Consider the following 11920-nt stretch of genomic DNA (forward strand, 5'->3'; position numbering starts at 1 on the left):
AGAAGTACCATGACCAGGGCTAGCGTTGGCTCAGTATACCTCAGTAGCTCTCCACTTAGTCCTTCTCTGACTGAGTTCTTCAGTCTGTGCTTCACACTTTCTCTCGGAGAACATGGACAAACATGGACAGACATGGTCTGTCTTGCTGTACGCAGATGTTTGCTTTCATTGTGGTACATTGTTGTAGTTGTGCTATCGTCATCTTGAAAAGTGGTCTCAAACACCACTATTTTTAGCTGCGTGCTGTCTAGCAGGACCAGTTGCCTGTTGCACTCTCATGCATACAAAATATGTTACTCAACTAGAATGACTTGCTTATACAGATAAGAGGTGTTATTAATTGGAAATGAGATAAAATTATATTCACTTTTTCAAACCGATAGCTTTGGTCAAACAACTGTTTATTTGTCGCGTTATGGTTAATTATTTGCATCCCTAGTTCGAACACACAGAATCCACTGACTCCAGGCTAGGATTGAACTTTGTCTTCATCTTTTGACTTTGACTGTCATACATTGTATGCCCAAAGCCCAAATCAGACCTTGTTTAAAGCTACCTCTTCCATTAAGAGGTTATGACTCTGAGGAGGCGAGGCACAACAGAGGCCGAACAGTGTTTAGCACAGGTTGAAGCCATACAGTAGGAGAACAGCCCAATAAGTGTTGCAGTGAACAACCTTTGGCTGGACACTCTGTTTTTATGTTACAGGAGTTTGAGCAGTTCAATAAAAGGCTCGGAGATGTCTCCAGACAAGTACGGATCCCCTTGCCGGTGTCCAATGTCCTCTGGGAGCACTGCATCCGGCTGGCCAACAGAACACTAGTGGAGGGGTGAGTAGCACACTCTGCACTGCCAGCAGGAACATGTAACCAGCCATTAAGCCTTTGTAATTGCTAATCACAGTGGAAACAGAATGTTTTTGTTCTCTTCTGTTGTCTCTTTCAGTGCCATGATAACAACCTCTTTGGGCAGTTGCCCGGACAGAGATGTAGCTCAGTCTTAGACGAAAAAGGATTTCCAAAGATGAATTAGCACTAACAAAGTAATCTAGCTCTGTAATAGTATTAATCTGAGACTGGGAATGTGAACCTTTATCTGTTTGAGGAGAAATGTACAAATGATCACAAGACTGAAAGGAGTGTTCTGTATTAAATGTATAATGTATGGTTCCTGAGGAAGTTGTGAAGCTGTACAGTAGAACATTCCTACCCTTGTGAACAACTTGGAGGAGTTAAAGTACATTTGCCAGGAATATTTGAGGCAGACAAAGAAATGGACAATATAACAGTTTAAATATAGTAATATTATATTTTGTCAGCCTGAGGGCTAGAAGGATAACTTACAAAAGAGTTTTGAGAAAACCTTTACACTGAAATATGCTCTCACACATCCATGTACTGGCAAACTGACGATCCATTCAGGATTGAAACGTTGGTAGTTTGCCAAAACAAAGATGTGTATTGAAGCATATTGTAGAATGATTTGTGTTTGTACTTGCATTTTGGTTTAACAAGTTGACATATCTTGAGTTTTAAGCCATATTTTCTCATCATCTTGCTGTATGACTGTTTATTGAATTTTTACAAGGTTACCATAAGCATCCTTTTTCTAAACATTACTAGCTAAAAAGGGTGAATAATGCTGGCTAATGTCTCCCAACCTCACCTCTGACTGAATAAAGCAAGCCTTTTTTTCTTCTTTTATTCATACATCCATTACGTTTCAGGATGCCATTAGAGACAACAAACATTTTCTACCAGACTATCCAGTGGAAAATAGTGAAAAAAGACTTTACAGTGTTTTCATTTATGGCTTGGTCACATAATGGTGAAGGCTGAAGGAGACATGGTGCTTAATCAAAATGGATTTTAAGGAGTGTGCAAAATTTCACCTGTTGAATATTAGATTTATAGACACCTGGATTTGGCCGATAGAGAAGTTCTGGCTGCCTCATTCATCTCTGTTTGATTCGTCCCTTCTTTGCGTTCATGTGGAGGAGTATTTGTGTTTTTTGGGAGAGGGATGGGGGGAGGTTCCCTCCTTGTTCCTTGGGCACCCTCGTAAATATTCCCAGAGCACTGTAGTTCTGTCAGATGTGAAATGCTTGTGGTGAGTTATAGTGATGAGAGAAAAAACAGCTTCTATATACCCATGTCTGCGGCTGCTTTCCACAGTGGCTCCTTGGGCCCGCCTGTCAGCTGCCTGATTTCCTTCCATGCCCATATTTAATTCCCCCTCTCTTTTTTGTCAGTTTTATCAACCAGTTGTTTGAACATCTGCTTGTCATAAGTAAAGTGTGGTGAACAAACCCTAAGGAGTTGTTAGGTAAGTGGTGCACTGAGAAAGCACAGTCTGGGTGTGCTGCAGTCCTGAGATACAATACTGTTCACAAGTCAGAGACCACCTTTCATTTATTTAACATCCAGTGAATACAGCCATGAAATGCAAGTTATTTTTCAGCATCAGGCAAAACATATATTAACACAATATTACACAATAACTAAATGTAAGTTCAAATATTGCAGTGTTTAGTGTATCCACGCTTTGTCTTTCTTACAGCTTACATTGTTGTCAGGAGACTTACTTTCAGTTCTTCAAAGAAATCTGCAGAGATATTTTTCCACAACTTCAAAGTTCGGTCTTAGAAGTTGGTTGCATTTTCTGCTTTGTTTACGATGTAAGTAATCCTAGATACATTCAGTGATGTTGAGGTCTGGACTCTGAGGTGGTCAGTCCATTGTTCTGAAAACACCAGCAGCGTCTTTATTTGATTTGCAAATTTTCTTCTATTTCTTCAATTTCCTTTTCTCAGTAATAGCTTCTTGACAGCTACACGTCCTTTCAGACTCAATGTTGAGTTTCTTTTCACAGTGGAAGGATGGACAGAAACACCTATGGGTTTTTCAGATCTGAAGCAAGACTGGAGCTTGATTTTCTCCTCTCTCTCAAAGATGAAAGCTTTAAATACTGTTTAGTTGGTGGTTTACCAGATCTTGCATGATTGTTAGGGGTCCAGTCTTTTGTATAGCTTTTATTTTCCCTTGACTTCCCCCTTCTTTATGACAGTGGATTATCTAATATCTAATCTCCTCTGAGATATCTCCTACAAAACGAATAACTTGTACTTAATGGTCAATTTGTCTGGAAATTAAAGAGTGGTCACTGACTTTTGCACAGTACTCCTTATTCCGCTACCCTCACTCACCTCCTCCACATGCCTACAGCCTGGGAAAAAGCCTTGTTCACGTCACCGCTGATATTCTGACATGAAGTGCACAGGGACCATGTATGACCAGGGCCTCGTCTGTCAGCATTTGACTTCAGAAAACCATCCATCAAATATCTAAGTAGCTTTTTGGACAGTTAGTCTTGGGTTTTGATCTTAAGAGAACAAGAAAGAATCAAGATACTGCATTCTCCAAGCCCTGCAATATTGATGTATACACGAAGAACTGCTTCGTTCTTGAGGAAATGGAAGGCGTGGGAAGAAACATGGGAAGCTCCAATGCTCCTCCTGTGTCTGTTGTGTAGGAGTGCTAGGGCCAAACTCTGCAAGTTTACTTTAGCCAAGCAGGATTGGATCAATACTGGTTCTGAGAGATTTAGCTTTGCCTCCTACCTTCTACGTGAGGTGTTTCCCAATGCCTCTGTAGACTTAGATGTCTTCTGGGTGGCCTAATTTAATTAATGCAAGATGTTAACATCTGCGTGTCTACCACAGACCTTCTGTTATGGTGTGCATTTCTTTTTATCGGCGATTCCCAGCCAGCTGTTCTGCCTGAGTGGCAGCTCCACCACAATTCAAAACCTTGACAGCTTTGTCCATTCAGCCTGCGTGTCTTCCCTCACTTTGCGTGGACTCCTCAGAACCCCTGCTTGTTTACATTCTGAGTCACCGCTACCCGTGTCATCACAGCTGCTCTCTGACAGCATCAAGCAGAACGTGAGAGGTGAGGAAAAAAGAGAGATTTAGAGATGTAGAGGTCCAAGTAGCAGGGCAGATGCACTTGCTTGGTCTCACAGTATCATTTCACCACAGAAAGCAATTATGCCGCTGTCATCCAAAAAGTAAACACTGGTGTCAGCTGAGGCTGATCTGCCTGGCTGTGCGTTTGCTTTGGATGTGGCCACGCTTTAAATTGGCTGCTGTGATGAGTGCTTAGGGCCTGTGTCCTTCGAGTCCTGTAAAGCTGTTCAAATGAATAGAAAAATGGCCTGGCATTATTTACATTTGAGCAGAGCAGAAATGGAATCCCTCTGGTGTCTTTTACCTGCCAAACTCAGGGTGTCATTGTCTCTAAATGTTTGCACACTAGGGAAAGCATGTTTGAGGTTATGTTCATAGGTTTGTGGTCCATAATAGGGTGCGGAATGAGGCAGAACTGCAGTGGAAATGAGCACTTGCATGCTGATTTCAAGTCGTTATATGATAATAGGATTGCCACAGTATTTTGGTTTTCATTGATTTTTTTCTTGCAGGCTTTGATGATCACCCAGAGTTATGATGCAACCGCTGGAATGCTTTTTCTTTTTTCTTTTTCTGACACTGCAAAGGCATGGTATCATTAAAACACCTTGAGCTGGCTTTATTTTCCCTGGACTTGAGGTGCCTAGTGTGTCCCTTCGTCCTTAACCTTCCCTATGGCCTATCTCTCAGCATTAGTACAGAGTAAAAGAAGTGTCCAATGCCTTTGGATGTAGCAAAGCAGATCCCCTATAAGTTTTTTTGTAAATAAATATTTCAGTTTATTATGGAAAATTTAACTGGTCCAGAAATTGTTCTATTCATTTTATTTAGCGATATGTATGGAAGCTCATTCCATGTTGAAATAATAACTTACGATGTCAGAATAAATTTCCGCAAAATACTGACTTACTGTGTTGAAATAATATTTATCCCAGAATAATGACTTATGTCAAAATAATGACTTAGCATCTTAAAATGACGTGCTGTCCCAAAATAATTACTTACTTTCTTGAAATTTAATAACTAAAATAAAATTATTTTGAGATACTAACTCAGTAATTAAAAAAAAGTCATTTTTTCAAGATGTTACGTTTTTTTTTGTTTGTTTGTTTGTTTGTTTTTTTGTTTGTTTGTTTTTTTGAAATAAGTCAGTGTCAAAGTTTTGTCATACTGCTGCCAAAAAAATCTCTACCTGGCAGTAATGGGCTTCCGTAGAGATGAATAGAGGGTGCAAATTTTGTAGACAAAACATTGAAGCAAAGCATTGTATATGTTGAAAAAAAGACAGAAGAAGATGACTGAGGAAGACAGTAGCACTCTATCCTCATCCACCTATCCAAATATCCAGTGATGTTTTCCATGAAAATGTGCAAAGTTAATGAATGCAGCTTGTGGGCCTCTATGTGTCTGAAGCTTCCATTCCTCTCCTCTGCTGTCTGCCAGCTATGCTAATGTGAAGAAGTGCAGTAACGAGGGCCGAGCCCTGATGCAACTGGACTTCCAGCAGTTCCTCATGAAGCTGGAGAAACTGACTGATCTCAGACCCATCCCAGATAAGGAGTTTGTAGAGACCTACATTAAAGCCTACTACCTGACTGAAAATGACATGGAGCAGTTCATCAAGAATCACAGGGTGAGTCCAGTACCTGTCAGCAGACCCAACTGCAAATGTACTTACTTGCTGTGCTTTTGCTGTCACCCAGAAATCCACATTTGTGTCCTTCAGGTCCATGATCTTACTGAATTTCCACTCTCCACCATAGCCCAAGGCTGTTTAATCACTTTGGCTTTTTTTCTCATTTTAAACCCAGTGATATCAGGGAAGAGCTTCTAGCGTAAGGAGTTTGTTTCCACAAACCAAGAGGCTTTCCCTCTAGGCCAAATTCTAGACTTGTCAAACGAGGCCAGGAAACAGTATCCATGTTTTTTCTTAACAAATAGTCTCTACGGACCTTCTGTGAATGTTCTGCCTGCGTTGATTTACTCTGTCTGACAGTGAAAACATGGCTAATGACAAACATTTCAATTTCACAAGGTTCTCTGCAAGTTTCTTTAAGAAGTTAATGAAAAATAATGCATCTCTGTTGTCAATAAATATCACCCAGAGAACCATCTTTGTTTTATTATATGGAGAAGAGTCAGCGCTTAAAGCAGTCATAACAGTGTAAAACGTGAGTGACATGCAGAAATTGTGCCAAACTTAAAAGCAAAAACCTCATTACATTGTTCAAAGACAGCTATACTGTCGTTTCATGCAGCTCACAGCCATTAAGTTAATTTCTTTACTGAAAAATTATAAATGAATAAGTGAATATACTGAAAGCAATTTGCACACTGCATTTCCATCATCAAGAATATGCAGGAATTGTGCCACACTGACATGTCATCATTATCCAATCATGCAGTGAAAACTATGGGGTTTCATGAAGAAATGCAGTGATGTACTTAGCATTTAGTTTTGCCATATTGAAAGCGCAGTGCTGTTAAACGTAATTTAGCTGTGTGGATTGCTTTTCAAGCTGGATTACTTTCACTTCTGAAACATTCAGCATTTAATTCTCAAAAAGCAAGAGTAGAGAACCAGTGATGACAGAACAATAAAATGAAGGGTTTTTCTTTCAGTTTGGCACATGTCCTACACATCACAATTACAAGTAATGCCATTTGTTTATGGAATTTCATGTTTTTTAGACTGACATAAATGCCATTTGCATATTGAGTTTCAGTATAATTTTTTTGTTATGGTAGGTTTAAGCTCTGGTATGGAATCTTCTCCACGTTATTATAACCATGTTTTGGAGTTTTAAATATTAGTTGTGCTTCTGCCCAGGGTTTGTGAGGGACGTCTTTCACTAGACAGAAATGCCATTTGTTTTTTCAAACTTACTGTGTGTTGTGTTTAAGCAGGAATACTCCATGAAGCAGCTGGCCAACCTGGTCAACGTCTGCCTCGGCTCTCACATCAACAAGAAAGCCAGACAGAAACTTCTCGCAGCTATTGATGACATCGACCGACCAAAAAGATAAACGAGAGCAGGGTCGCCCAGGCTGAAAGCGGAATCACAGTGGAAATCACATACACAGTTACTAATGTGCAGAATATCCCACCATGCATGACTAGCATTTTATCGTTAGCAAATTTCCGCAGCTGCTTTGTACATTTTTTTGCGACTATAACCAGCTTTTGCTTTTACTGTACATGATGCTGGCTTATGAACAGCTCTTTGATATCTGTGTATATCACTATCAGTTAACTGACCACATGAATGAATGACACTTGAGATGAAGGGCAAATCCTGAACGACAAATGATTTGCAAAGGGCAGCTGCCTGGCAATGATGTTTTATTGTGAGAAATTTCAAAGATTCTGATAGTTCTACCAGTTCTTTTTAAGCAGAGATACTCCATTTGTAGGTGAAGGTTTGTTATTTTCAAGATGTTGCATGTACTTTTGAAGACTTGATGAATATCCATCCATTGAGGGGAAAAATCTAGTGATCTTAATGTCTGTTTCTCCAACTCTGTTACTCAAACTAATTGTGTGTTCTTTGTTGAAATGTATTTGTTCCTTTTGTTTTTTTTTAAGAAAAAAGGAAGTAATTTTATTATTTATCCCAAAAATGTCTATGTATGTGGTCGATTGGTTGATCAACCATATCTATCATCTTGCATCTTGCAATGTTTTTCTTTCTTTATTTCTTTCTTACTTTTTCATGGAAGAATATTAATGTTTAGAAATTTGGCTGCTGTTATTCTGTTGTTTTTCCCTTGTATGTATGCTTCTATAAGATGACAACACTTGGCTACAGAACTTCATTCCGCACTTTGTGTTTGTGACGCAGATGGTTTACACTGTATATGTAAGTGGCAAAACCACGTTTTATTTATTTCAGCTACTGTAATTTTGTACACCCAGGGCGTTACATCAAACTTAAGCCTGTTGTTGAAGTAGACTTCCTTGCTGTTACTCTGTAGTGGCCTGAAGCAAAATATTACGTTGCTTATGTTAACTGACTGTAACAAGTTAGAATCAAGGTCCCAAAATAAATACACTAACATCCACGTTATATTTGTGTTTGAATAGACTGTCTTTATTTTTAAGAGTACTTGTTTGTATATTTTTCTCCAGATGTGAACCCTGTACAGGACTGAATTAGAAAAATGTCAGGAATTTATGATTGAATTGTTGTTCCACCTTTGCATTGTTATGCCTCCCCGGAGCTACTTTTAGTTCAACCGTTTCTCCCGAACTTTCTTTTCCTGTAATGTTCTTCGGGTGTGAGGTGGCTAGGAGAGGAAGTAGGAAGTAATCTGTTATCTTGGGGTATGAGTGCACGCCAGGTAGTGTCAGGAAACTCTACTGGACTTCAAAAGCTTTGAACAGCACTGACCTCTCCCTTAGGACCTGCTGCTGGACTCACAACAGAGCTGCAGTAACAGTGCAGATTGCCCGCCATTTAAATCTGCATCAGACAGACTGAGTTTGTATAGGAGCTTCACCTAGGTGTTAAAAGTCTTGCTGACATCTGTCTCAATGCAGTCACCTCCAGCAGCTTCTCACATGTAGTTAAACTTGTTGATGCTCCTATTGACTAACTGCATTACCCTTCAGGTGTCTCTTTTTTCCTTTTCACCCACTCAGCAATACACATTAATCCTTTTTCGAAACCAAAGCTTTGAGCACTAATTAATTGGATTTTCCTCTTCCTGTACAGCTATAGTTTAAATAGGACGTTGGAGATGGAGAGGCGCTATTGATTTGGGGATGAGTCACAACGAGCAGGAGGCGTTTTTATGGGCTTTTAATGGCCCTGCAGGGGAGAAGTCTGGATGTCTGGAGGTAAGAGCGTGGTCCAGCACAGCTGAAGGCCAACTGAGAAAGACTTACTCTACGTAAACAGCACTTACATAGATCTATCATCGTACTGAAATTTTGAGCGTGCAAAGTTGTGTAGAGGGGATTTCTTGAATTCTCAAAAGTCAAGTAAAAGGTCTTTCACAACTTCTCGCACGTCACGTCAAAGGGCTTTCGTGGATTCTCTTTTGAAAACACTTGCTCAATCACTAATTTAATGCAGGACAGCAACAATTCTAGCACTGATGACAGTTCTCAGGCATCCTCTTATGCACAGCACAATATGGGGCCTTAATAAACAATTAGTCACTGAAATGTTTCCGCTCTCACTCCCACATAGACAGGCAAGTATGGAATATCAACAAACAGAGACTAAAGCTGGCTGCGGTCTCGTCAGTATGGAGTGTTTCATTACTGGCATGCTGGCATTCCCCAGCACAGCCTCTTCACTCACCCACACTCAGCCTTGCACTCATGATCAAAGGTGCGCTTTTTCAGCCCTGTGTATTTTGGACCGTTACACGTCTTTGGCTGCTGATGGACTCTGTTTCAGCGCCATCTGGTTCTGTGCATGCGGGTATTTTATCACATGTATGAAAGACTGAAGACCACGTTCTGGAATGTTTGGGCATTGTCAGCCAGGCAGATCATTCACACTGTAGTGTGCTGTAGCATAATAATGAATTTACACTGCTACTGCTTTATACTGGGGTTTATTTAAGATGAAATGTGTGTTATCAGTTTTTCATGTATGTTGCTAATTTTAGGCCTTTTGATGTCCTTTCTAATGATGTCTATCCATTCAGGATGAAACTAAAACAAGTCAACAGAAAGCTCTTTTCATGACTGTTACACTCAATCAGCCATTTAGCAGGAAACAGAAAAGGTTATATACGGTTTGGATGACAGTTTAGTCTAATTCATGGAGCTCATAGAAAATGTTTGTTACTTTCAGCTCTGGCTGGCTCCTTTCCCAAATCTTCCTTTTAAAGACCCACATCCTAATTAACCTTTTTAAAGCCTGTTTGTCCTGTGTGATTGTTCTGTTTTTCCCAATTAACCTTTAACAGATTGGTAAGCAAAGCATGATATATCCACCTTTGTCATGCATTTGTCTGCTGCATGCAGAAGCATGACAGTAACTGATCTATGTAACGTGGTAATAATATGACTGTGACAGTAGTTTAGGAGTGTCATTGTATATAAATTATGCAGCCTTAATAACACTCATCAGGTATGCATGAATTCTGTCACAGAGTTAAAAACTTTTTTTTATGATATGAATCTTATTTTTAGGTTCTCTTCCATCTATCTTTGGGACATGTGATCTGTCAGGTCCAGTTTTAACAGCATGTGAAGACTCAAGCAGTCCAGGTCACTCTCCTCGTTAGGGACATGTTTAATGGCACTTAGTAATGGCACTTCACCTGAGGAGCTGGACCTTTGGGCCAGTGCCCAGAAAGCAACACATATGCATTGCATTTCTCTCTCCATCTGTCTTTTCCGCAGCACTTCAGGCTGCAAGACTGGGTGACCCGAGGACCCGGTTGCCCTGACGACACCCCTATCACTCAGCATCCAGGGTTCCTCACCATGGCAGCCGCGTGGTAGGCAGGTCCAGACTCAGAAGGGGCGATGAACGGTCACTGGGGAGAGCTGTCACTCCGAGAGGAGAAACTGTCACTCACTTGATCAGCCAGCCAGTTTCTCTCCACATGGTTTCTTCTCTTTTTAAAGGGTCTATATTGTTGGAAAAAAAAAAAAACAATTGTTCCTCATTTTAACTGAATAAAAGTGCTTGATGTAGTATGTAAATACTGTTAGTAACAAACAAACTGTTTAATTCTAAGAGATAAAGAGAGGTTGGAAAATGGACTATTTTTTAAATATAAAACCATACAAATGTCATAAGACACCTCAGGACAAAAACAAAAAGAAAGTAAGATATGAGGCCACTGCACTCGTGCCAAAAGAAGTACACTCAAGAATCAACAAAGTACTGCAGAAGATTTGATTGAAATACAAACAGTCTGTCCTTAAATGATATAAAGGTGCCAGAGTGTCTTGGGGTCCAAGGACTAAAGAGACAAAATAGTATACAAATAAAGAAGGTAAGTAAGCTTCAAATCATTTTGTAAATACAGATTTTATAACGTTATACCGCAGTTTGTCATTAAAATACTTAAAATAAAAAAATAAACTTGCAACTTTGGGCAGCGCTGTTCTAGAATAAAGTATTTAAGAGACAAGTGACCTACCTGAACGCTAAGACATCTTATTAGAAGAAGCAGTGTTTATTCAGTTTTTTTCTTTATGAGTTTACACTGTTTTCAATAACTGGACACTTTTGAGTGAATACAGAACAAAGAGATAGCTGGTCAATAGGAAATATGAGTGAAAAAGTTTGTTTATAAAGACTGCTGACAAAGAATTAAGAAATGTATATGAAATTACAACTTGAGGATGCTTTGAATAACATTGTGAAAAATGACAAACGCTTACAGAGACTTGGGTCAGCGTTACCTTTTTTTTTGTATCAGAGCTCATAGTTTTGTGCCGAGAAACTTCTGAAGTATTAAACGCAGATGGTTTACATAAAAGTTATTAGACCTCTACAAGAATCTACATTTGCCCCAAGAAAGATTTGCTTGATTTGCTAATGAAGCTTATAAATGCCGGTGAAGCATGTTGTCATCCATTAAGGCAATTTATAGCAAGCATGGGGCTGTTAAGACATTTTACAAGGCATCATGTCTGTAATCCAGGCATATGCCCATGTTTTACAGATATTTTGGATGTCACTGTTTTAGCGTGAGATTTAATTATGAATATTTTATAAATGCCTTCACGTCTGGGGTTATATTCCTGTGTACTGGTAATAAGAGGACTAGGTGAGTGATTAAACTTTATGAGCCCCAGGCAATGGTGTGGATTTATTTGCTGTCTGAGCACTCAAACTGTTGTGAGAAAGTAACCGATCTTGCAGCAAATAATCTACATATTTATTCTTAGTAGATTAATGACATTTAGATGCAACCTGTGTTTGGTTTTGTTTGGGCCTGACTCATAGCCTTTGTTGACTGAAATTTACATTTTGA

At 39.5% G+C, this 11920-nt stretch overlaps 1 protein-coding gene across 2 annotated transcripts in view; it reads left to right on the plus strand.

Annotated features, from left to right (window-relative positions):
* The window catches only part of vps50 (VPS50 EARP/GARPII complex subunit), a 159800-nt gene extending 151766 nt beyond the window's left edge, over nt 1–8034 (plus strand). For both annotated transcript variants that reach the window (XM_036566437.1, XM_036566438.1), the window contains 3 exons: nt 709–830; nt 5411–5600; nt 6875–8034. In XM_036566437.1, the coding sequence (XP_036422330.1) occupies nt 709–830; nt 5411–5600; nt 6875–6994 (432 nt within the window). In that variant the 3' untranslated portion in view covers nt 6995–8034. The remainder of the gene's footprint in view (nt 1–708; nt 831–5410; nt 5601–6874) is intronic.
* The last annotated feature ends 3886 nt before the right edge of the window (nt 8035–11920 follow it).

This window comes from Colossoma macropomum, unplaced genomic scaffold (genome assembly GCF_904425465.1).
Source record: "Colossoma macropomum unplaced genomic scaffold, Colossoma_macropomum, whole genome shotgun sequence".
Taxonomy (NCBI): domain Eukaryota; kingdom Metazoa; phylum Chordata; class Actinopteri; order Characiformes; family Serrasalmidae; genus Colossoma; species Colossoma macropomum.